Source organism: Neovison vison, chromosome 9 (genome assembly GCF_020171115.1).
Source record: "Neovison vison isolate M4711 chromosome 9, ASM_NN_V1, whole genome shotgun sequence".
In the NCBI taxonomy this organism is placed as follows: Eukaryota; Metazoa; Chordata; class Mammalia; order Carnivora; family Mustelidae; genus Neogale; species Neogale vison.
Genome location: NC_058099.1, coordinates 5617505 through 5641539, shown reverse-complemented (window position 1 = coordinate 5641539; position 24035 = coordinate 5617505). Strand labels below are relative to the sequence as shown.

At 60.4% G+C, this 24035-nt stretch overlaps 1 protein-coding gene across 1 annotated transcript in view; it reads left to right on the top strand.

Moving 5' to 3' along the window:
* Positions 1–24035, top strand: part of HMCN2 (hemicentin 2) — a 144965-nt gene that overhangs the window by 65931 nt on the left and 54999 nt on the right. The window contains exons 23-44 of the mRNA XM_044264681.1: positions 498–625; positions 2292–2546; positions 3492–3578; positions 6993–7187; positions 7719–7849; positions 8172–8319; positions 8687–8813; positions 9991–10145; positions 11079–11357; positions 12754–13035; positions 13688–13796; positions 13987–14156; positions 14982–15136; positions 15516–15612; positions 16072–16167; positions 17127–17303; positions 17788–17945; positions 18772–18895; positions 20438–20613; positions 21604–21700; positions 21860–21979; positions 23772–23933. Of these exons, the coding sequence (XP_044120616.1) occupies positions 498–625; positions 2292–2546; positions 3492–3578; positions 6993–7187; positions 7719–7849; positions 8172–8319; positions 8687–8813; positions 9991–10145; positions 11079–11357; positions 12754–13035; positions 13688–13796; positions 13987–14156; positions 14982–15136; positions 15516–15612; positions 16072–16167; positions 17127–17303; positions 17788–17945; positions 18772–18895; positions 20438–20613; positions 21604–21700; positions 21860–21979; positions 23772–23933 (3428 nt within the window). The remainder of the gene's footprint in view (positions 1–497; positions 626–2291; positions 2547–3491; positions 3579–6992; positions 7188–7718; positions 7850–8171; positions 8320–8686; positions 8814–9990; positions 10146–11078; positions 11358–12753; positions 13036–13687; positions 13797–13986; positions 14157–14981; positions 15137–15515; positions 15613–16071; positions 16168–17126; positions 17304–17787; positions 17946–18771; positions 18896–20437; positions 20614–21603; positions 21701–21859; positions 21980–23771; positions 23934–24035) is intronic.

Genomic DNA, 24035 nt, shown 5'->3' with positions numbered 1-24035 from the left:
AGCTTCTCCCTGCAAGCCGTGGGAAGGGCGGGCAAAGGGGGCCTCATCCCCTTCCTGAGGGCAGGGCGTGCAGTAGAAGAAGGGGAGTTACTGGTGACCCTGTGCCAGGCCCTGGGCTGAACCCACAAGGAATCCGCTCACCAGCCCCAGACGCAGGCCTTCCTGGTGTGCCCATTTTGCAGATAAGGAAATGGAGGCCCCAAGAGGGGAAGGGACTTGCTTTACTCAGTGAGGAAAGTTCGGACTATGGACCAGACCCCAAGCTGTGGATTCCTAGTCCAGTACTCATTAGGTCTTAGACCAGTTGGGGTGGGACCTGGCCCTGGCCTGGAAGTAGAGGCAGGTGGGGGGTGGGGGAGACTGAAGCTTGGGGGTAGACACAGCCTCAGTCCTGGCAGGCTTCCAGGGGTAGGTGGCTAGTTCCAAGTTGGGTCTGGAGGTCCTTCCCGTGGGGGTGGGGTTGGTTGTGGACTCACCAGTGCCCCTCACTCCTGCAGGCATCGCCTCCTCCCATCAGGCTCCCTGCGTCTGGCCCAGGCCCAGGTCAGTGACAGCGGCCTCTACAGATGCACGGCCAGCAACCCTGCTGGGTCCGCCTCTCGGCGCTACAACCTCGAGGTGCAAGGTAGGGCCCTCCTGGTCCCCTGGGTTTCACCCGTGGCCCCGCCTTTCCCTCTGTCTTTCTCAGGCCTTCTCCGTGCTCTTCCCTCTCTGCAGGCTGGGCCCTGTCACCTCTTCGTGGGAGCCCTCCAGGGCTTCCTCCCCTCCCCTGCATCCTGCCTTCCTCCAGCCCTGTCTCTCTCCTTCCCTTGCTCCCTACTCCTGTGCTCATGCTTGGGATGCCCTGAGAACAGAGGGCAGGGCCCAGGGCAGGCCTAGGTCCGTGGGGGCTTAGAAGACAGGAGGGGGTTCTGGTTCCTGGCTCGGCTGGGACCCCAGCAGTGGACATGTCCGTGGGTGTCCAGGTCCCATCCACAGAGACTAGCCACGGAGTTGCTCCACCAAAAAGAGCCAGGGAGCTTGTCATCTCCAAAAGCCCCAGGGAATGACTGAAGACGGGGTCAGCCAACTCCGGCCCTTGGACCCCATCTGCCCCATTTCCTGTTTTCACATGGCCCACCAGTGAAGAACGCCGTCCACATTTTTAAGTGATTGGGAAAAAGAAAACCCCAGATAATACTGTGTGACGCGTGAAAATTACACAAGGTTCAGGTTTCAGTGTCCATAAAACCAGCCCTCTTGGGGCACGGCCTGACACACTTGTGTACGTGTGGTCTGGGAGGCTGCTTTGGTGCCACAATGGCTAGTTGGGTAGCTGAGAGACAGACCATCTGGCCCATATGAAAGATTTACTCTCTTGCCCTTTCCAGAAAATTTGTCCGCTGATCTAAGCTAGCATCCCATTTCTCAGGTGGAAGGGTCAAGGCTCAGAGAGTTTGCTGTGGGTTTGCATGAACATCTGAGCAACATGGCAGCGGGGGCGCTGGGTGATATGTAGGGCGTCAGAGTTGGGAGGACCGGATTTGAATCCTGCCTCTACCACCGCCGGGCTGTGTGACCTTGGTTGGGCCCTAGGCCTCTCTGAGCCTTGGTTTTCTCCTTCGTGAAGGGGGGCCCACAGTAATGCCCATCCCATGGTTGTCATAAGGGGGCGTGCAGCACAGAGAAAGCTGCTATTGTTTTTGGCAGGCGTGGGGGTGGGTGGGGTGTGTACACCCTCCTGCTCCTGGACATAGAGGCCCAGGGGGGCCTGGTCCCCCAGAGCCAGGCAGGCTCCAGGTCCTATCAGCTGAAGGGGTAGGCGGCTCTGGTTAATCACACAGTCCTTCTGAGCCTCAGTTTTTTCCATCTGCCAAATGGGCATGGTATCACCTTCCTGTAGGAAAGACCAAGTGCGACGGAGGAGATGTGAATGTGGTAGAAGTGAGCACCTACATCTTCCCCAGCCCAGGGGAGGGAGGGCGTAGGGGGGCGGGGAGAGGTGGGAAGGGCTGGGGGGGTTGGGGGAGGTGGGGGGGAGCCGCGGAGCACGGAGGAGTGATTTTGTGATGAGAACACATGTGTTCAGGTGAAAGGCCAGACTGTTCACTTTGGGGGGTCCACATGGGGTGTCCCGCTGTCCTTTCCTGACAGAATGAGGAATGGTCAGCCTTAGACCAAGCCCCGTGATGATTTGTGCTGGTTGGTGATACCCAGAAGGGAGGGCAGGCAGGCCCTCCTTGGGGGTCTGGGCTCCGTGACCCCCATCTGGGGGCTCCACGACCTGACGCCCCTCCCCGGGGCCATGTCAGTGCCCCCTCAGGTGCAGCTGGGCCCGCGGGTCCTGAAGGTGCTGGCAGGAGAGATTCTGGACCTGAACTGTGTGGCTGAGGGCAGCCCAGAGCCGCGGCTGAACTGGTCCAAGGACGGGGTGACCCTGCAGAGCGGGGGGCCCGAGGGCTCCGTCCACTTCTCCGCCATCCAGACCTCTGACGCCGGGGTGTACCGCTGTGAGGCCTCCAACAGCGCCGGCGTGGATGCCTGGGAGCTGGAGCTCCGGGTGCTGGGTGAGTGTCCCCCGAACTCCAGAACTCCCCCCACAGCAGCCAGGGCTTCTGAGATCCGTGACCCCTGCCTTCCTCCCAGCCTCCAGTGCCCCGAGGTGGCGGCGCTGTCCCTCGTGAGGGAGGCTCGTGGGTACCCTGTCCACTGGTGTGGACAGAAGGTGCCAGGGCCAAGGTTCGGCTTCTCCCACTTTCCAGCTGGACAACTGTAGGCCGGTTATTTCCACTCTGTGGCCCTCGGTTTTCTCTCTTGGAAAATGGGCCTGATTCTATGCGAGGAGTCAGTGAGAGAACGTGTGGGAGGTGCCTGGAGCCGGAGAGGTCTGGATCAGTGGTTTTATTTATGAGGCGCCTGGGTGGCTCAGTCGGTGAAGCGTCTGCCGTCGACTCAGGTTCTGGTCTCAGGTTCTGGGATCGAGTCCTGCATCGGGCTCCCTGCTCGAGGGGAGCCTGCTTCTCCTTTTCCCTCTGCCCTTTCCTCTGCTTGTGTGCATGCGTGCTCTCTTTCTCTCTCAAATAAAAACAATCTTTAAAAAAATAAAGATTCTATTTATGTAAGAGAGGGAGGCGTGAGAGCAGAGGGAGCGGGACCAGCAGACTCATGCTGGGTGCACAGCCTGGTGCGGGGCTCGATCCTGAGTTCACAACGTGCGCTGAGATCAAGAGTCAGACACTCCAACGACCGAACCACCTAGGAGCCCTTCGCTATTTTGAAATTAAATCGGGAAGTGGCAGCTGGAGGGGCACGGAGGACAGGGCGATGCCAGGCTCCACCTTCCAAGCCCTAGAGTCTTGGGGGACCCTGGCACCTTCTCCGTGGGCCACCCATGGGCCACCTGGTGGGAGGCAGGTCTTCACCAGTGGCCAGGAAGTCAAGGGCTTTATGCCGGGCTGGGTTGTGGATGGGATCGGCCCCGGGGTAAGTAGGGTCACGCCGTCTCTCCCCAGAGCCGCCGCACTGGGAGGCCGATGAGACCAGCGGCCTGCTGGAGAGAGTGGCGGGAGAGAACGCCAGCCTGCCGTGCCCGGCCAGAGGTGATGCTGGGCCCCCGGGGGTTTGGGCTGGGAAGGAGCACCCCTTCCATGTCAGCACCCTGGGTCACACCTAGGGGGCAGTGCCCATGGGTTACGGAGGGTTAGGGGGTCCAAACTTTCAGCCCGGCACTGTGCCAGGACTTTATCCTATTGACAACTTCGTAGGGTGGGTATTCGCATTGGCTTTTTTTTTTTTTTCTTTTGACTAGGGGCCATCTAGGCCCAGAGGGTGTAAGCAAGTTGTCAGAGGTCACTCAGCCAGGAGGTGACTCACATATGTGGTGCCGTTTGACCCTGCCCAAAGGGCCCCTTAAGCCCCAGCTCCTCTAGGGAATGCTACAGCCCAGGCAAGGACAGCCCAAGGGTCTTGGGATTGGGGCTCGGAGGCCGCTGCAGAGGATGGATTCACGTGGCTCGAGGCAGACTGGCCCTTTGGGGGCCCCTTGGGAGCAGCAGCACAGTCGTGGGGCCAGGATAGCCACCTCTGTGGTCAGCCATCCCATGCTGAGCCCCGCTTCGGCCCCTCTAGGCCAGATACCATGGGGCAGTTCGTACCTTTTGACAGAGCCTCTATTTTCTCATCTGTACAGTGGGGCCATTCCAGACCCCCCCCCCCACAGGACAGCTGGGAGGGGTCGGGGGCACAGCAGGAGTTTTGGGTCCCGGCACTGTGCCTGGCACACTGTAGAGGCTCAGGGGGATGTGTTGGATGGGGATCTGAGTCCAAGGCTGCTTACAAGAAGTCTAGAAGGAGTCAGGAGATCTGGTTTTAGTCCCTGCATCACTTCTGGTGCCAGGAGCCCAGGGAAGTCCCTGGAACAGGCCCCAGGGAGGGGCAGGTAGGAGTCAGGGCTGAGCGGGAGCAGCTGGGGAACCTCCTGGTCTCCTCTCTGAGACCCGCCCACCTGGAGGCCCGACAGCCCACGCTCAGCCAGGGCGCCACCTTGTGCCTGTCTCTGGGAACAGCAAGCCGCCCATCCGCAGTCCTGGGAGGTGGGGGGGGGGCGGGTGGAGGACCCAGCCAGGGGTCCTTCTGCCCCCTCATGCCCCTCATCCTCTCTGGTCAGTCAGCGGCCCGTCCTCTGGGCCCGACTTCAGCTGAATCAGCATAACCCAAGCCCCCTCTGATCAACAGCACCTGCCCCCCAGGTGCCCTTGGCCTTCTCCCTTTCAAGCCGGTCGCTGCCTGGTGGGCAGGGTTGGGCGCTGGCATTCACCAGCCGTGCCACCTTGGGCTCAGAGGGCTAAGGAGAAGGTGCCGCGCCCAGTGCTCGGAATGCAGAAGCCCTGGTACCCGCGGTGGGTGACAGCACCCGCCTGCTCCTTGGGGGGCGGGACGGGAAGGCCAGGAGCCCGGCCGCTGCCTGGCTGGGGATGTGGGCCACACCACTGCTCCTCTCTTGGCCCCCGTGAACCAGGAGTGGGGAGGTGAGGTGAGTGATTGTCACCGACAGTTCGGAGTCCCCTGGAATCTTCCCCGGGCAGAGCTACGGGGCAGCTCTGTGGTTAGAGCTCATTGACGGGTTAGATGTTTTGCATTTTTAAAAACAAGTTCCAGGTTCAAAACTCAGTGTCCCTCCAGGAGAGCAGCTCTGAAGTCCTGGGACCTGGCATGGCGGGAGGGTGGGGGTGGGGTCGGCCGCTCCAGAAGAGCTGAAGAGCTGGGGGGAGCATTGTGCGTTGTGGAGTGTGTGTGGCGGGGTGTGTGTGTTTGTGCGTGTGGTGTGTGGTGTATATGTGTGTGGTGTGTGTGTGGCAGTGTGTGTGTGTGGCGTGGGGTGTGTGTGGTGTGTGAGGTGTATGTGTGTCGGGTGTGTATATATGTGTATGTGTTGGTGGCATGTGTGTTATATGTGTGGCGTGGTGTGTGTTTGTGTGTGTTGCATGAGTGTGTTGCGCATGCGGCGGGTATGTATGCATATGTATATGTTGTGATGTGTGTGGTGTATGTGTGTGGGGGGGCTTGTGTGTGTCTGGTGTGTACATATGTGTGAGCACATGTTGTGGCACGTGTGGCCTGGGGGCTGCAGCATGTGTGTGGACTGGTGTTTATGCAGGTGGCGTGGTGTGCATGTGCGGTGTGCGTGCTCACCTCTGTGTGCCCGCTGTGGGGAGCAAGGCCCTTGTGGCAAGAGGTTCCAGCAGGCTCATGGGTGGGCCCAGAGTGGGTGACGGGCCCCCTCCCCTCCTGGCGGTGGGCAGAGTCCCAGAACGGGAGGCACAGTGGCCGGGGTGGGGGGTAGAGGGCTGGGGACCCTCTGGAAGGAGGTGAAACCTGGGATGCCCAGGGTGTGCCATGTCCTGCTGGCCACCCTAGATCAGAAACTGGCCCAAATGGGGTGGCGCACCCCTTCTTCCCCGTGGCTGAGGTTGGAGGAGCGATTCGGGGGGCTTGTGTCTGGGGTGGGGCGTGGCATTAGCCCATGTGGCTTTGCCCACACTGTGGGTCCCGATGACCAGCGTTGGCCAAGAGGGAGGGGGGTGATGGAGTGTGAGGGCGCTGACCTTGGCGTTTGGAGAGTGTCCCCTTCCTATGTCGCTCCAGTGAAGGAAGGAGGGCCGGGGAGGGCCCAGCGCTCAGAGCGCTTTGTCCTGACGTCATCCAGTGGGTCCACAGGGTGGGGGCGTGTGTGGCCCTTGGGAGGCTGGGTCATCCCCCAACACCAATCTGAGGACTCCACTGTGTGCCCGGCCCCAGGGGGGTGGCCGTGTGTTCCCAGTCCTCCGTGTGCCAGGTCATCTCTGCCTGGTGGCAGAGATGGACCTTGGGCAGTGAGTCGTGTCCAAGAAGGGAGTCCGGGGCGGCTGTGGTGCTCACAGTGGGGCTGGGGGGAGGCTGGCAGTGCCAAGCCCCATGCCTGTGGAGGGACGAGCAGCCCAGCCGCACCGGAGCCTCCCTTTTCCAGCACAGACTGGACAGATGCTGAGTACAGCGGGCTCGCGCATTCAGTTCGCGCCTGCTGTGGACCGGGCCCTGGGCTTGAGGGGTGGGGTCGGGGAATCAGAGTGAAGATCCTGGCCTTTGTTGGGAGACAGGCGGTAGGCAAAAGAAATCTAAGTAAAAGCATCATGTGCACAGTAGAAAGTTGGGGCTGACTGGCAGAAAGTAGTGTGAGCCAGCTTACGGGGCCAGGGGTAGGATTCCAGATGATGGGACCTCTTTGAGAAGGGAGCCGGGAAGAGGGCTCTGGCCCCTTGCCTGTGGCCCTCAGAGCCCCGGGAGACCCATGGACCTGCAGCACGGGGTGGGAGGCAGTGGGCACGTGGGCACTCCTGCCAGGCTAGGGGCGAGGAGGTGCTTGGAGTCACCGCCGGAGGGTCAGTGACGTTTGCACAAGGGAGTGGGCGGGAATGTGGGTGCAGAGGGGAAGGAGGACAGAGCGCTCATGCTGATGACTCCATGTGCCCTGCCAGGGACACCCAAGCCATACATCACGTGGCGGAAGGGCCCATCCTTGGAGCCCCTGCGTGGCCGGCCGGACCTGGAGGTACTGGAGGAAGGCTCCCTGTTTCTGGCCTCAGTTTCTCCCGCTGACAGCGGAGACTATGAGTGCCAGGCCACCAACGAGGCAGGCTCCACGTCCAGGAGAGCCAAGCTGGTGGTCTACGGTAAGCCGGGACCCCAGAGCAGGGCATGGCTTGTATGTACTTTCCAGTGGTGCCTCAGGATGCCCAGGTAGGGCGGCGCCAGCTCCCCAGGGTCCGAGAGCTCACGGTGGGGCAGGCTCTGAGCCGCCCTGGCTTGCTCTGTGATGACTTGCCTGGGAGGTTTGGTACAAAGATAGACCCAGGCCCCACCTTCAGAGATGACGACTCCAGGGTCCCTCCCAGGTGACCGCAGCAACAGGTTAGAAGGAGAACCAGATGGGTCTGGGGGCCCCAGCACCTTGCAGAGCTGAATGTCAGAGAAAGTGGCACAGTGCCTGGGAACAGCTGGGGTGTGCGGGTCCCAGGGTGGGCTCTGCGGCACTCCCAGGTCCACGTCGATCCTGGTGGCCAGATCAGAAACTGGGGTGAGACCCTAGAATCTGGGGAAGGGCAGTCTCCCCGTCCAGGCCAGGGAGAGTGGTCCAGATGGGATCTGGGTAGCCGTGACCCTCCGGGGTGGGGACAGCTTCTCTGCTTCTCTTTGCTCCCAAGTGCCCCCTAGCATCCGGGAGGATGGGCAGAGGGCCAATGTGTCAGGCATGGCCGGGCAGTCCTTGACTTTGGAGTGTGACGCGAATGGCTTTCCAGCCCCTGAGATCACGTGGTTCAAGGATGGGCAGCCGGTGGGTGTCCTTGGGAGGTTGGTGGGGGGAGGCGGGCTGTGGGTGGGATTTTGATAGGGTATGGGCCTTCTGAATGGGTTTTTGCATGTGCCACGTGTGGCAAGGGGATGTGACAGGTTTTGGGGAATGCGCTGGACAGTGGAGGCCTGTGTTCCCACAAGGAAGCCTGGGGGACTGCATGGTGGAGGGGGCATGGCACGTTATCAGAAACCCCAAGTTCCAAGTCACCGGCCAGGTTCTCCCTGGGCCTCAGGTTCTTACTGCTGATGTCAGGGAGTGGCTAGACCCTTCTCACCAGCTCCCTCTGGCCTCTCCTGCCCAGATCCCCAAGACAGGCAGTCACCATCTCCTGGACAAGTCCCGGGCCCTCCACTTTCCCAGGATTCAGGAGGGTGATTCTGGCCTCTACTCCTGTCGGGCGGAGAACCAGGCAGGAACCGCCCAGAGGGACTTCGATCTCCTCGTGCTCAGTGAGTGACTGAGCCCCTACCCTTTTATGGAGGCTGGGGAGGAGGGGGACTTTTCCTGCTGAGTGTCAGGGACACAGAGGGGCCCACGACAGATCCCATCCCTGTCCTCACAGAACTCTCAGTACAGACACTAGACAGTCACATGTTTAACCCTGTAATTAGTGTTGTGTTACGTGCTACAAAAAAACCATACAGGCTGCTGAGAAAGTACAGAGCAGGGTCCCGATCCAGCCAGGGAGCTTTGAGTGAGGGATGGATGGGGAGGGAAGGGTGCACCGAGCTGGGGATCCACACAGACGAAGGCCTACCACAGGGCCTTTGCCTATGCAGGATTTGAGTTTTGTCCCCTCTACCCCTTGACACCCAGTTCCTCCTTCCGTGCTTGGAGCCGGGGCTGCCCAGGAGGTGCTGGGCCTGGCCGGTGCAGAGGTGGAGCTGGAGTGCCGGACCTCGGGGGTCCCCACACCCCAGGTGGAATGGACCAAGGACGGGCAGTGAGTGGTCTTCCTGGTGCATGGTATGGGGGTGGTGCCCATGCCGGGGCTGGGTGGAGGGGGGCCTTGGGGAGGGCAAACTCGAGTGAGGAAGATTGACAGGCATCACACGTGCCACCCAGGACCCAGGCAGCAGAGGGCAGCATGGGACACCTCCCGCCCCCGCCTGCCATTGCCCAGGGACACTCCTCTTTCCCGCCGGCAGTATTTTCTCATTACTTAGCCAGTGTTGCTTTTTGTTTTTAACTTTTTTTTTTTAGGTAAAATTTGCAAAATATAAAATCAACCATTCTGAAGGGCACACTTCCATAGTATTTAGTGCCCGCACCGCGGGCACACCATCGGTCCCCTTTCTCTAGTACCAGAACGTTTTGTCACCCCAAAAGGGGACTCCATACCCATCAGTCCTGGCAATCACTAGTCGTCTCACTATCTCTGTAGATGTGCCTGTATTTCAGATTAATTCCCTGCAGTCATGGAGTACATGTCCTTCTGGGCCCAGCGTCCCTAACTTAGCAGGCAATTCTCAGGGTTCGTCCGTGCTGAAGCAGGGAGGGGGACAGGCACATCTCGAAGATGCCGTGGCTTCAGCTCCAGGACTCTGCAAGACAACAGATACTGTGATAGAGCAAATCGAATGAATTTTTTCATTTCCTAGTGTGCATGAAAGTCACGTGACATTCTGCTGCAGTCTGCCGAACGTGCAACAGTATCATGTCTAAAAAACAAAGTACCTGCTTGGGGCGCCTGGGTGGCTCAGTGGGTTAAGTGTCTGCCTTCAGCTCAGGTCATGATCCCGGGGTCTTGGGATCGAGCCCTGCATTGGGCTCCCTGCTCAGTGGGGAGCCTGCTTCTCCCTCTGCCTCTGCCTGCCGCTCCCCCTGCTTGTGCTCTCTCTCGGTCAAATAAATAAATAAAATCTTAAGAAAACAACAACAACAAAAAATGTTAAAACAAAAAATAGCAGATTGCTAAACAATGCCAACCATCATCTGAGCTCTCAGCCAGTCGTCCTGGGCCTACACTGGCTGAATAACATGCCACTGTAGGCACCCCCCGGCGGACGGGCACTCTTTCCAGCAACTGGGAACCTTTCAGACTCGTTTTTCACCAGAGGCAGGCTCCCCTCTGTGCAGCCTCGCCCTAACCGGTGGCGTTCTCGTGCCCGCCCTTCCAGGCCTGTCCTTCCAGGAGACCCTCACGTCCAGCTCCAGGAGGATGGCCAGGTTCTCAGAATCCCCAGCAGTCACCTGGGGGACGAGGGACGGTACCAGTGTGTGGCCTTCAGCCCTGCCGGCCAGCAGGCCAAGGACTTCCGGCTCAGAATGCAAGGTGAGCCCGGCACCCCCGTCACGGCTGCCCGCTGCACGGTGTCAGGACGGGGCAGAGACGGGGGCCCAGGAGGAGGAGCTCCCGGTCCAATAAGGCTGTGGGGAGGGACAGGGAATCTGGCCCAAGGCTCCTGAATCCCATTGTCCCCATCCGCAGCTTTGCAGCTTTCCTATTCCCGACCCTGCTTGGGATGATCCTTTCTTTAAATCGAGTCCCTTGTCTTACATGGAAACACACTTATTTCAAAGGATATTTGATGTCTCCATTCCAAGTGGGAAGCCAGGGCCTCTGGGCAGTCCTAGCCTGGTTCTCCCCCCGGCAGAAGCAGAGGCCAGAATCACCCGCCTGGATCCTGGGAAAGGGGAGGGCCCGGGGCTTGAAAACAAATGCAGCAAGAGAGCACTGCTCTAGAAAGTACTAGAAGATTATGTACTCCTCTACCAACCTCGCCTTTCCCTTTGTTGTAATCAGGATGGAAGGAGTTTGGGAAGGGCAGAGCTGTTCCGTCCTGAGATCCAGTGCTAGTTTGTGCCGTGCCCGCATGTCCCCTCCGTCACTGAGGGTGTCACCAGTGGTGAACCCCTGATTTCGGTCATTTTATGGATGGGGAGACCGAGTACACACAGAGAGGGGAAGTGACCTGTGCCTGGTCACGCAGTGAGTTAGAAGCAGAGTGGGTCTAGAGGCCAGACCCGGGGCTCCTCCAACATCTCCCCACCTCTTGTGATGACTGGGTCCTACTTCAGCATGTCCCGAGAGGTCTGTTCCCATCTGTCCCCAGACCCTCTACTGTCCCCGTGCCCCAAGCATTCCACACCCTGTGGTAGGAGCTGGTGACGTGTGTAGGGTTTGTGGCCCACGGGCGTGGGATCACCACTCTGGGGCTGGGGAGGCTCTCTCTCTGTGACCAGCACCCTCTACTGTCGTTCTCAGCACCTCCCACCATCTGGGGCTCCAACGAGACAAGCGAGGTGGTCGTCATGGAGGGCCACCCAGTACGGTTCTTGTGTGAGGCCCGAGGGGTGCCTGCTCCCAACATCAGCTGGTTCAAGGATGGGGCCTCCCTCCCGCTCAGCGCTGAGGCTGTCTACACCAGGGGCGGCCGGCAGCTGCAGCTGGGGAGGGCCCGGGGTGTAGATGCTGGCACGTATACCTGCCAGGCCAGCAACCCTGTGGGGGTCACAGAGAAGAGCTCCAGGCTGGAGGTTTACGGTGAGTGGCGGAGGCTGCAGCAAGGTGGGGGTGGGGCACTCTAGGTTATGGTGGGCCTGTCTTCAACAGTTGCCGAAGGGGTGTGGCCAGAGGCCCAGGTTACTGAGACTAAGGAGTTACCAGGGAGAATCTGGGCTTATCCAGCTTCCCTCACCCAGATGGGCAGGATGCTGAGGCCAGAGTAGGGAAGGCCTGTCTGGGGGACCCAGGCAGAGCCAAGCGGAGAATTCATGTTTCCCTCTGGGGGTACAGCTTTTCACTGCTCTTCAATGAATAATTAACCACTCTTCGTTAATCACTTACTGTGAGCTGGGGCCCCTGGGGCTTTTCACAGCATCAGCTCATTTCATCAGGGTTCAGGGCGCTGGGCTCTTGTCTCCCTGTCTCACACTTACTTACCCAGGAGCGCAGGGGGTTCGGGGGGGAGCGGGGAGGAGAGGCTGGCCGAAGGTCACTTGCTAGGAGGTGATGCGACCTGTTCACGGTGTGCGGACAGGGGGTCTTACTGTGTATCTTCTGCTGTTGACCTGGGTGTAGACCCACCTGGGGAGGGCTGGGCTCTGAGCGGGGCAGGGGGGAACTGAGTGTAAGTGGGCAGGCGTGGGGTCTGAGGCCCAGAATGCAGGCTGGTGCGATCATCCCGGCCGCTGGAGAGGACCAGCTCCGGAGCTCTGGCCCCTGAAGGTGTGGAGGGCTTGGGGGCCGGGGCCATGGGGACCCCGAAGGGAAGCTGGGCTGCGCGGGGTTCACCAGCAACTGCTGAGGACCCTCCCAGCTGCCGTCTTGGGGACTGTCACTTGGGGATCGGAGGACCTCCTGGAAATGCATTTTCCTACAATTTTCGAAGGGGCTTGTAACAAGACGTAGAGTCTCATTCCAGGCAGTCGTGTCCCCATGGCCCCTGGTGAGGGCTCTGTGGTCTCTGCAACCCCTCCAGGGGGAAGATAGAAGTCCCCATCCAGCTACCCCCTTGGCTGTTGAGGGCTGAGCCCCAAAGACCCTCTGGACTTGGCCTGCCCCCGGCATCTACTTCCTCAGACCAGGGAAGGGCCGGAAGGAGCAGCGGTGCTAGTCTTGGGTCCTGGGGTGCCCATCGTTTTGAGATCCACGGAAATAGAGACCTACTGTGTGCAGCCACGGAGGCGTGCACAGACGTGCTCTTGTTCTGCTCTCGGGGAGCTCGCAGGGGTGGCAGGGTTGGAGAGAAGAGGCAAGCCGTGTTGGGGGAGGGATGTGGTCCAGAGGCAGAGGGAGGGAGACAATGCTTCCAGCCAGGGGCGGGGGAGCAGGTGGTCCATGGGAGGTCAGTCAGCAAGGGGCTTATGCTGGCCTGCTGGGCGGAGAGCAGACAGGTGTCCCCCTCTGGTCCCTGAGCAGCCCCCTGCTTCTTCCCTAGTCCCACCCACCATCGAGGGTGCTGGAGGGGAGCCTCGTGTGGTGAAGGCCGTGGCTGGGAGGCCCTTGGCGCTGGAGTGTGTGGCCAGAGGCCACCCACCCCCCACCCTCTCCTGGCACCGCGAGGGGCTGCCCGTGGCAGAGAGCAACGAGACGTGGCTGGAGGCAGGAGGCAGCGTGCTGAGCCTGGAGAGCCTGGGGGAGGCGTCCGGAGGCTCCTACAGCTGCGTGGCCAGCAGCCCCGCTGGGGAGGCCGTGCTGCAGTATTCCGTGGAAGTACAAGGTGCGCTGGGGACTGTCCCCCCTGAGTCACCCGGGCTGCGGACCGCTCTTCTATACCCACTGTGTGTGGGGGCCTGCCGCCCCTGGGGGATGCAGGGTGGTGAAGGCTCAGCATCCCCGTATTGCTAGGGACTGACGAACACACAGACCTGGGCTGGAGGTCCCGCAGAGCTCCGAGGGGGCGGGGTTGAGCCCCAGGATCATACTTCCTGCTCAGGGATCCCGAGCCAGGTTGCTGGGGACAGGACCCCACTCTGCTTCCAGATGCTCTTGGTCAACGGGCCAGACATTGGACTCCCTGAGGCCCAAAGCTGGGCTGTGTGGGCTCTGGTTCCGGGGTGAGATGGGCCTTTGCCTGTTTGCTTCCATTTAACCAACATCTCTCAGGCATTGCCTCTGGGCCCAGGCCCATGTGGTATTGGAGACAAAGCAGAGAACAAGGCAGACGAGACTCCTGAGGCCTCGGTCTGGTGGGGAGACAGATATTTACTGAGCAGGCTAAGCCTGTGGGGAGACCAGAAGGGCCACTCACCCCGTGGTCCCAGAAGGCCTCCTGGGGGCCTTGAAGGATGAGGTCTGGGTCTTGCTTGGAAGGCGCTGGGGACCTGGGTTTGCCCAGCCCCAAACTCTCACTGCTGGGCCCTGCCCTCCAGTGCCCCCCCAGCTCCTGGTGGCTGACGGCTCGGGACAGGTGACCGCCCTCGTGGGACAGCCCCTGGAACTGTTCTGCCAGGCCTCAGGCTCCCCCATGCCTACTCTGCAGTGCGTATGGGGCGGTGGAGGCCAGGGCTGGGGTGCCGGCAGGCAGAGGCCGCACGCTGCGGGGTCGGTGGGGATGGGAGGCACCCCCTGCCAGGGGGTATGAGGGAGGCCACAGAGCCGGGGAGATCCTGCCCACCCTGCCCTCCCTGGCCCCAGGCCGAGCGACACGTTCCCCTCCCCACCCCCTCAGGTGGCTGCAGAACGGCCGCCCGGCCGAGGAGCTGGCTGGGGTGCGGTTGGCCTCACGGGGGGCCACGCTGCGCATCAGCCACGTGGAACTGGGCCACGCCGGCCTCTTCGCCTGCCAGGCCACCAACGAGGCGGGCACCGCTGGGGCTGAAGTGGAGCTGTCGGTGCACGGTGAGGGGGCGGGGGCCACCTGAGATGCCGGGGGCAGGCAGGGCCGGACGGCCGCGAACATCCGTGCCCTTGGCAGCCTGGCGGGTGAGGGAGGGGCCCGGGCTGGTCTTCTCTAGGCGCCGTTTCTAGACATGGCTTTCCGGCTCCCCAAAGAGACACAGGTGTAAGAGGCGGGCCTCGGCCGTTTCCCTGTGTGTCACGTGTCCTGTCCACAGGCCCTCACTCCCCTCCCCAGCCCGCCCTCTCTCCGCTCACTCTCTTCCCGCTGACCCCGGTGAACTTCAGTCAATTCTTGAAATACATCAGCTTTCTCACCTCCAAGCCTGCAGGTAACTCTGTCCTCCGCCTGGAGTAGTCTCCCTCTAACTCTTTGCTGGCCTAGCTTCCCCGCTCTCTTTTAGGTCTGTCTTCAAACACCCCTTCCTCCAGGAAGCTCTCCCGGATCCCACTGTGGTTCTGATCTTGCCCTGCCTAACGTGCCACCCGCTGTGTTATAAAATGGCCTGTTGTGTTGTCCATGTCCCCTGCCCAGCTCTGGGAGCTCTGGGAAGGCGGCACTGTAGTGCCTGGTGCAGAATAGAGGCTCGAGGCACACGTGGATGGGCGGGTGGATGGGTAGGAGAATTTTAAAGGGGAACACCTGCTCTGCTGACTCCTGGTCTGGTGCTCTCCCCCAAGCCAGGCGTCTGTTGAATTGAGTGGCGAGAGGCCAGAGGCTGGCCCTGTGAGGATGTTCGCTACCCCCGGCAGTGAGGGGAAGTCTGGGTGCTCACTGCACCCGTCCTGACCCTGACCTGGGCTCTCCCTGCCTCTCCCCCTGCCCAGAGCTCCCACTGGCAACCATCGTTGGGGGCGACAATATCACAGTCCCTTTCCTGCAGCCTGTGACCCTCCAGTGTGTGGGGACTGGGGTACCCACCCCAAGTCTCCGCTGGTGGAAGGATGGGGTGGCCCTGGCAGCTTCGGGGGGGAAACTGCAGGTACGTTCAAGGACCCCAGGGCTGGTGGGGCAAGAACAGAGGTGGAGGGGTCACATTTTAGAGGTCCTGGTAACCCTGAGGGGGGCGCTGGTAGTCTGGGGGCAGGATGAGCACTGGGTGGTGGGGTGAGGAGGGGAGGGGGTCCTAGATGGCTTCAGTATCCGAGGGATCTGGGGGAGAAGGGAAGTACCCCTGGAATCCGAATGCATTGTCTAGAGCTCCACCCCCAGAGCCGAACTGTCCCCACGACTCCTTTCTCCCACCCCTGGAGTCTGCAGCAACCCGGCTGTGCCCCACGTCCCGGCATCCCTCTGACCACCGTCCAGTGTGGGGCTCCGTGTCCCCACGCCACACTCTCTCATCCCTCCCCCGCTGGCAGATCGAGAAGGTGGACCTGAACGACGAAGGCTTCTACACTTGTGCCGCCACTAGCCTGGCCGGCGAGAGCAAAAGGGACGTGGCTCTCAAGGTGTTGGGTGAGGACAAGGGTGCTGGGCCGTGGGTGATCCTGCGAGGGCCCCTGGGGCTGCCCTGGGGGGGCGGGGGCGGGGAAAGGGATTTAAAAAAGCAGCATGTCCTTGTCCGCCTTCAGACTTAACCTTTGCTTGTGTTACTCATTCTTGGGTTCGTTGATGTCCGCCCGCGTGGGCAAATCCCTGGAAGTGTCCATTTCCATCAAGCCGGCTGTTGGCAGTCCCCACGGCGCTGGGCGCTGGGGCTATCCCCATTGGGTCCCTGCCATAAAGATTATAGCCCAGTGTCTTTGTTCTTGTGCGGGTTCAGGAGCAGGGTTCCTCCCTCAGGGGACATGAGCCATCTGGGGCTTTTATTGCCTAGACCCTTTGGGAAGGCCAGGGAGGGACACCAGGGGTGGCTGGGAGGAGTTCCCCGGAGGCCACATCCACCAAAGATGGGGCTCTCCTTGTCTCCCCTAGTGCCCCCCAACATTGAGCCGGGCCCGCTGAACAAGGCAGTGCTGGAAAATGCCTCAGTAACCTTGGAGTGTCTGGCTTCGGGCGTGCCCCCTCCTGGTAAGACCCCTCCTCTGGACTGAAAGCCATCCCCGGGCTGGGCCCAGCTCCCCATCCAATGAGGCTGGCTGGTGCCCCAGGCTCCACTGGGGCTGTGGACAGAACAGCAAGCACTCAGGAGGCTTTTCCCCTATTTCCCAAATTTTTCTGTATTCCATGTTGATATGCCGGCCACCGCCAGGGCCCAGAGCACGTGCACTGGTGTCTGAAGCAAATGTGCGGGGGCTTCTTTTTTTTTTTTTTTTTAAAGATTTTATTTATTCATTTGACAGAGAGAGATCACAAGTAAGCAGAGAGGCAGGCAGAGAGAGAGAGAAGAAGGGTAGCAGGCTTCCTGCTGAGCAGAGAGCCCGATGCGGGACTCGATCCCAGGATCCTGAGATCATGACCTGAGCCAAAGGCAGCGGCTCAGTGCGGGGGCTTCTGTTCAGAGTTTGCAACTGCACAGGACTGCCCCGGGCCAGCTGTCTGAGCTGTTGTCTGTCTGGGGCTCTTCTCTAGACCGGCAGCGGGGGAAGGACCAGGAGCTCGGGGCTGGGTGTGAGACAGGGTGGGCGCCGGCAGGACATAAGGAAGCTGCGGCTCCATCGGCCCAGGCCTACGAGGGCGCTGATTTGGGGTGCACCATGTTTCCCTCTCAAGGTCTCCCTCGTGGTTTCCTGGCAGGGAGAGGCGTGAGGGCGTCGGGCTGGCTTATGACTCTCCCAGCTCCCGGCTGCCCCAGGCTCCATCCCCTGGGACTTCCCCCTTGCCCGTGTCCTGTCCCAGACAGCACTGCCCTCCTTCCTGGAGACACCCCAGACACCCCAGCCTCCTTCCTGGAGAACTCCGGCTTGCCCCGGTGCCTGAAATAAAGGCACGCGGTGTGGCCCGCCCCGGCAGCCGTCTGTGGGTGCGCATTATCCGGGCACAGTCTAAAGGGCTGGTCACAGCGCTTGCGTCTCTCTTCTGTCCCCCAGATACCTCCTGGTTCAAGGGCCGCCAGCCTGTCTCTGCCCGGAAGGGAGTGACGGTGTCGGCTGATGGCAGAGCTCTCCACATTGAGCGCGCACGAGTTTCTGATGCTGGGAGCTACCGCTGTGTGGCAACCAACGTGGCAGGAAGCACAGAGCTGCAGTATGGGCTACGGGTCAACGGTGAGCTGCCCGGGGACTGCAGGGGTCCTTGTCCTGAAAGCTGTCCTTCCGTCCATTTGTCTGTCAGTCTGTTCGTCCATCCTTCCTTCCATCCATCCATCCACCCATCATCTGTCCTCCCTTCCACCCATCCATTTGTCCCTTGTCTCTCTATCCATCCATCAATCATCCTTCCGTCCGTTCTGCCCAGGGACCCTCAGCCTTGTTACCCCATGCCATCCCCGTAATAACCACCTCATGCTGACCAGAAGACCCAAGTTCAAGTGCTACTTCTGTCCCTTTCTAGCTGGTTAGCCTTGGGCAGAAGGTTGTTTCCCATCTGTAGAAGCCTCATTCTAAGGACAAGATGAGCACCCTGAGAGCTATGGAGTGATGTACCCGTGTTGGGAGTGGCAGTCCCTGCACTGTTCTTTGTGGCTGTGTGTTCCGTGGGGTGCCCCAGCCAGGGGCTCACCCTGTGCCTTGTGTCACCCCCACCCCGCAGTGCCTCCACGGATCACGTTGCCGCCCAGTCTGCCGGGCCCCGTCCTGCTCAACGCCCCGGTCCGGCTGACCTGTGATGCCACCGGAACCCCCAGCCCCACGCTGATGTGGCTGAAGGATGGAAACCCCGTGTCCACTGCAGGGGCCTCAGGCCTCCAGGTCAGCAGACGGGGCAGCCCTCGCTCTCCTCTCTGGTGCCTCACTAGGTCGCTAGGAGCAGAGTCGGGCCCGGGGAGCTCCAAGGTGAGGGAGAAGCAGGGGCCGCCAAGGATGGTTCCCCCGAGGGAGGAAGGAGAGCTGCCGAAGGGAGGACAGTCGAGAGCCTCGTGGTCTTCAGAAACACAACGCACGCCCCCAACACGAGCTCTATATGTAACTTGTAAAACGATTTATTTGTTTATTTGAGAGACAGCATGCATGTCTGTCAGGAGGGGCAGAGGGAGAGAAAGTCTCAAGCAGACGCCTGGCTGAGCATGGAGCCCGATGCGGGGCTCGATCCCGTGACCCCAAGATCATGACCTGAGCCGGAACCAAGAGAACCAAGAGCCAGAACCACTGAGCTACCCAGGCGCCCCGAGCCGTCCATATGTGTAATTTTAAATTTTCTAGTAGCCACATTCAAATAAGTAAAAAGAAATGAAACCAACTTCAATGACATATTTTAGTTAACCCAAACTATCCAAAAATCTCTTCGTCATATGACGAATATAGAAATTATCAAGACATTTTACATCTTTCTTTGTGTCCTGGCTCTTGAAGTCTATTGTATGTATATTTTATTCTTGGGGTTCAGCCCCGTTTCAGGGGCTCACTAGCTGTAGCACTGTTCTAGAGGACTCTTCTGGGGCACTGATGTCAGGTCTGGACACAGTTCCAGGTTCCCCGGCACCTGGGGCAGCTCTGGGGTCTGGACCCCACTGGGGCTGGTGTGGGTGCTGCTCCCGGAGGTTCCCAAGCTCACGCTGGCTTCTTCCTGGGGTCGCAGGTCTTCCCCGGGGGCCGGGTCCTCACCCTGGCCGGTGCCCGGGCCTCGGACTCTGGCAGCTACTCCTGTGTGGCCGTGAGTGCGGTGGGTGAGGACCGCAGGGACGTCATGCTCTTTGTCCACAGTAAGTCTCAGGCTCGGGTGCTGTCCGGTCCAGGCCAGTGGCTCAAGAAGCTGGGGCTGGGGGCACCCCTGCCTCATCCGGAAAGCGAGGGGCCGTTGGATGTAGGAGGCACCAGCCTGAGGTTGTGGCTGCCCTCACTGGGGGTCAGGTGGTGGGGAGCCCCCCCCATCGTGGGCAGGCGGGCAGGCGGCCGCACAACCAGGAGCTCCGTCCGTGTTCAGGGAGCAGGCAGAGGACGCGAGATGTGGCAGGAAGAGCACTGAGCCTCATCAGGAATCAGGTGTCCTCACTGTCCTAGGTCAAAGGGGGTAATTCCATTCTGGAAAGGCAGTCGGGTGCGTGTTTGGAGCTCTTGAGTGTCTTGGACGTGGGGTTCAAATCCTGCCTCTGTCGCTTCCTAGCTCTGTGAGCGTGGGCTACTCACTCTGCTTCTCTGAGCCTCCCTTTCTTTCTTTCTTTCTTTTTTTTTTTTTTAAAGATTTTATTTATTTATTTGAGAGATAGAGGGCTAGCAGGGGGAGGAGCAGAAGGAGAGGGACAAGCAGACCCCCTGTGGAGTGCAGAGCCTGATGCAGGGCTCGGTCCCACAACCCTGAGATCATGACCTGAGCTGAAATCAAGAGTCGGATGCCTCACCGAGTGAGCCGTCCAGGTGCCCCAGAGCCTCCCTTTCCTCATGTGTGAAATGGGGTGAAGATAGCACCCGCTTTAGAGGGCCTCGTGGGATTCGCTGCCCTCACAAACCACACAGTTACAGTCGCTGCTGTTTTAACAATCCCTCTTATGGGATTTTGCGGAGTGTTTGTCGAGTGTTTGAGAACTCTGGGAAACACAGAGCCGTGGGTGATGAGGGAATGAGGAAGCCGTCCATTCTAGCTCTTTCCCTTTGCTGGAGTGAGATTAACAGGGATTGGGTGCCCAAGTTCTCACTATGTTTAATCTCACAGAGCCCCCGTGAGGTGGGTACTTTCTTTAGTCCCATTTTACAGATGAGGGAATCGAGGCCCCGAGAGGCCTCACACAGGGCCTCACACAGTGCCTGAGTGGTAGACACAGGACTCCAGCCCAGGAGCTCTGACCCCCAGACCCTGCCTTCCTAACTGCCACACCTCTCTGATTATTTTTGCACTGGAGGAAAAGGTGCCTCGGGGATCTGCTTTTCAAAAAAACTTAAATAAATAAAGGTGTTGTAGCTCTAAAAAAAATGTTGAGATAATTATAATTCACAGGTGAATTCACATGCAGCTGTAAGAATTAATACAGAGAGATCCCGGGTCCCCTTTGCCTACTTTCCCTCGGCGGTGACGTCTCGTGTCGCTAACGCACAAAATCGCACGTGGGATATTGACCTTGCTACGACCCACCAGACTGTTCAGATCTGGGGGCCTCCTCTTGGAGCAGGACTGGGAAGGGCCTGGAGGGGAGGATAAGGGGGCGACAGCTCAGGGCGGAGACCCCCTCCTAACGCAGACTCCCCACCCGCTGGTGTTGACCCCGGTTCCGCCCACCCGCCTGAGCCTCCCCTCCCGCCCCCCGCCGTAGCGCCCCCAAGCATCCTCGGGGAAGAGCTGAACGTGTCCGTCGTGGCCAACGAGTCCGTGACCCTGGAGTGCCAGAGCCAAGCCGTGCCCCCTCCCGTGCTGAGCTGGAGGAAGGATGGCCGCCCCCTGGAGCCGCGGCCCGGCGTCCACCTCTCTGCAGACAAGGCCTTGTTGGAGGTGGGTGGCCTCTTGGGATGCCGGCGGGCCTGCGGGGGCCCCGACAAGGGCAGTTTAGCTCCGTATGACCCAGGGCCCGGGGTACACCCTCCAGACCTGGTCAGAAGTCGCTGCAGGGCCTCCCACAGTCCCCACAAAGCTGAGCCTTTCTCTTGCCACCTGTTTTTGTTCCTTGTTCAGAGGCCTCCAGGCCTTTGGGCGTTAGAGCCCTTCATCGGGCCCCTCGCCCAGCGAGGGAAGGGGGGGTTAGAGTCAGGGACTCTGGGTCAGCCTGGAGTTGCATTTCAGCCCCACTGCCTCCTGGCCGTGCCACCTTGGGCAACGTCCTGACCACACGGGCCTCAGGTCCGTCACCTGTACGCATCTTCCCACCTTTCTCCTGGGTGGCCGGGATTCTTCGAAAAAGAAAGCCGGCCCCTAGGACAGCTCGTCCATGTCAGCTGGCGGGGGCGACGTGATCACCCCCCTCCACCTTGTGAGACGTGATCGGTCCCAACTCTGAGCACCTCGATTTGGTTTCCGCCGCCCGGACCGTGTGCCCTCCCTCCCCTGCTAAAGCCCCAGGCTTGCTTCCTCACACCGTCAGGATCTCCTGCCCGCACCCTTCTTCATTCCCCACCTCCCCTTCTGCTCTCTCCTGTTGGTCTTTCCAAAGAGGCCAGGAGCTGGTTAAAGGCAGGAGAGGGGCTGGCCCAGCGGGTGCCCATTGTCCTTAGCAGGGCCGGGCGTGGAAATGAAATGGGGGTGAGGCTGGCAGGGCTGGGGAACCCATTCCACGGGCCCGGCCCACGTCAGGCCACCACAAGCCGTGGCTTCTGGAAACGTCACGGTGCAGTAGAGGGGAGAGGTGCTGTCACCGCCCCGGGCTCCAGGAGGGGGAGGGGTGAATGCAGTCAGGTAAAGTGACCGGCCCAAGGTCACACAGTCTTGTCTAGGGGTAACCCCATCTCTGTGCTGCCCCCGTTGATGGGTCCTTCTTGCTCTTGCCAGGTGAGCCGAGCGGAGTTGGGGGACACAGGCCGCTACACCTGTGAGGCACTGAACCAGGCGGGCCGCTCGGAGAAGCACTACAACCTGAACATCTGGGGTGAGGGTCTCGGGGGCTGGTCTGGGCTCCCTCCCCCCGCCCCCTGGGGGGATGCTGCCTCAGTGGTTCCAGGACACAGGCTTTCTCCATTGTCCGTCCCTCTCCCTTTCCAGCCCACTACTCACCCACGTCTCTCCCCGTTCTTCTGTTCTTCCTCAGTGCCTCCTGCGTTCCCCTCAAGGGAGCCCCGCACCCTGACCGTGACCGAGGGGCAACCCACCAGGCTGTCCTGTGAATGTCGGGGCATCCCCTTCCCCAAGATCACCTGGAAGAAGGACGGTATGATTGCTTCCCTCGCCCAGCCCTGCCCTCAGTGTCCCTTTGCCCTCGCTTGGTGCCCCAGCCCCCAGATTAACTGAGTTGGAGATGGGGGGCTTATGGCACTGGGGGGTAAGGATGCTGGTTAGGGAAGAGACGCTGCCTTCAGCCCCTGTCTGCTTAGTCCCCGAGTCTGCCAGGGGCCCCAGCTGCTTCCCAGCCAGGGGGAGTTGGATTGGTCATTCCAGAAAGCCCTCCCTGGCCCTCACCCCAGGCCAGGGCTGGGCCTCCTGGACACGGCCCCTCTGTGTTAACCTGTCATGTGGCCCTCTCAGTCCTTCAACGTCTGCTGTCCTAGGAGTCTGAGTCCCGTGGGGCACGGTCTGAATTCCAGGCCAGCACCTGGTACAAGATAATAGCTCCACAAATATTTGGGATTCATCCATTTAACTGATATTTACTGAGAGCCTCTTTGTGCCAGGGCCCCTTCTGAGCATTGGAGATAGGGTGGTGGATTGGGGTAGTCAGATAATAAACAGAGAGTTAGTGCATAACTTTAATGGAAAGTGTGATCTGTGGAGGAAAATAAAAGCAGAAGAGGGAGAAGATGTTTGCAGTATCAGGCTGGGTGGCCAGGGGTGCTTCGCCAAGCAAAACCGAAGAAGGTTAGGGAGGGATGAGCATGAGAGTATTGTAAGGAAAAACATTTTAGGCAGAGGTATGAGCAGGTACAAAGGTCCTGGGGCAAGAATAGGCCTAGCGTGTTTGAAGAACAGGCAAAGAGGGAAGGGGCTGGAGCCAAGTCAGCAAGAGACAGGTAGCCAGAGATGGTCACCAGAGTGACGGGGCCTGCGTGGGAGGCCACTGTAGCCATCTTGACTTTTACCTGGAGAGGGACGGGGCTGCTGTGAAGGCTCTGGATGGAGAAGCGACACAGTTCTGTGTAGACTCTAGCAAATCCACCCTGCCGGCCGTGCTGAGAACACACCATGGAGAGCAAGGATGGCCCATGAGAGGCTTGGTGCAGGGTTCCAGGCGGGAGATCCTGCCCGCCTAGAGCAGGCGGGTGGCCGTGGGGTGGTGAGAGGCTCCGGATGCGTTTTGAGGGCAGTGCTGGCAGATTTCCTGCCGGGTTGGATGGGAAGCCAGAAGGAGGAGTCAGGGTAGCTAGAGGTTTGGGTCTGAGAGTCAGGAGAAAGGGTGTCATCATCACCGAGAGGGAGAGACTGGGGGGCAGGTCTGGGGGCAGACCTGGAGTTTGGGGCTTGTTAATTTGGAAGCCTCTGTTAGGCACCCTGTGAGATGTCAAGTGGGCAGTCAGGGGGAGGGGTCTGGAGCTGGAGGAGAGAGCTGGCTAGGGATCCGCCTGGGCACAGCAAGGCAAGCCAGCAGGGGAGAGAACATGGACAGAGAAAAGGTAAGGGGGAGCAGCTTGCTGTCCCTCCCCAGCTCGCTGCAGCTGGACGGATGGAGCCTTCCGTCACCTTCATTGAGCCCAACTACGTGTCTGGCCCCAAGGAGCCCCTAAGGATCCCAGGGAGGATGAGGCAGGGTCGGCTCCCCGGAGGCCCAGGCTGGGCTGGAATTCAGACGGAACACTGATCTGCAGGCAGCTCTGTGATGAGGAGAAGCCTGGGGGTTGTGGGAGCTCAGAGGGGTGCTGGAACAGCTCTGTCACTCCGGGAAGACTTCCTGGTCGAGGGGAACGTGGAAGCGAACACCTGAAGGCCTGAGCAAGAGTTGGCCAGGACCGGGGAGGGGAGGGTGAGCTTTTGGGTGGAAGGACCAGAGGCTTCTTTCTCACTGCATCCAGGACGGCCCCTGCCAGGGGAGGGGAACAGCCTCGAGCAGGTGTCGGCTGTGGGGCGGCTCCTGTACCTGGGACAGGCCCAGCGGGCCCAGGACGGCACGTACACCTGTGAGTGCAGCAACGTGGCGGGAAATAGCAGCCAGGACCAGCTGCTGGAGGTTCATGGTGAGCGGGGCAGGGACGGCCTGAACCGGGGGGAAGGGGCCAGCAGGTGGGGGGCGGGGGGGGCAACCAGCAAAGGCAGGAACTGTGGCAATGAGGACAATG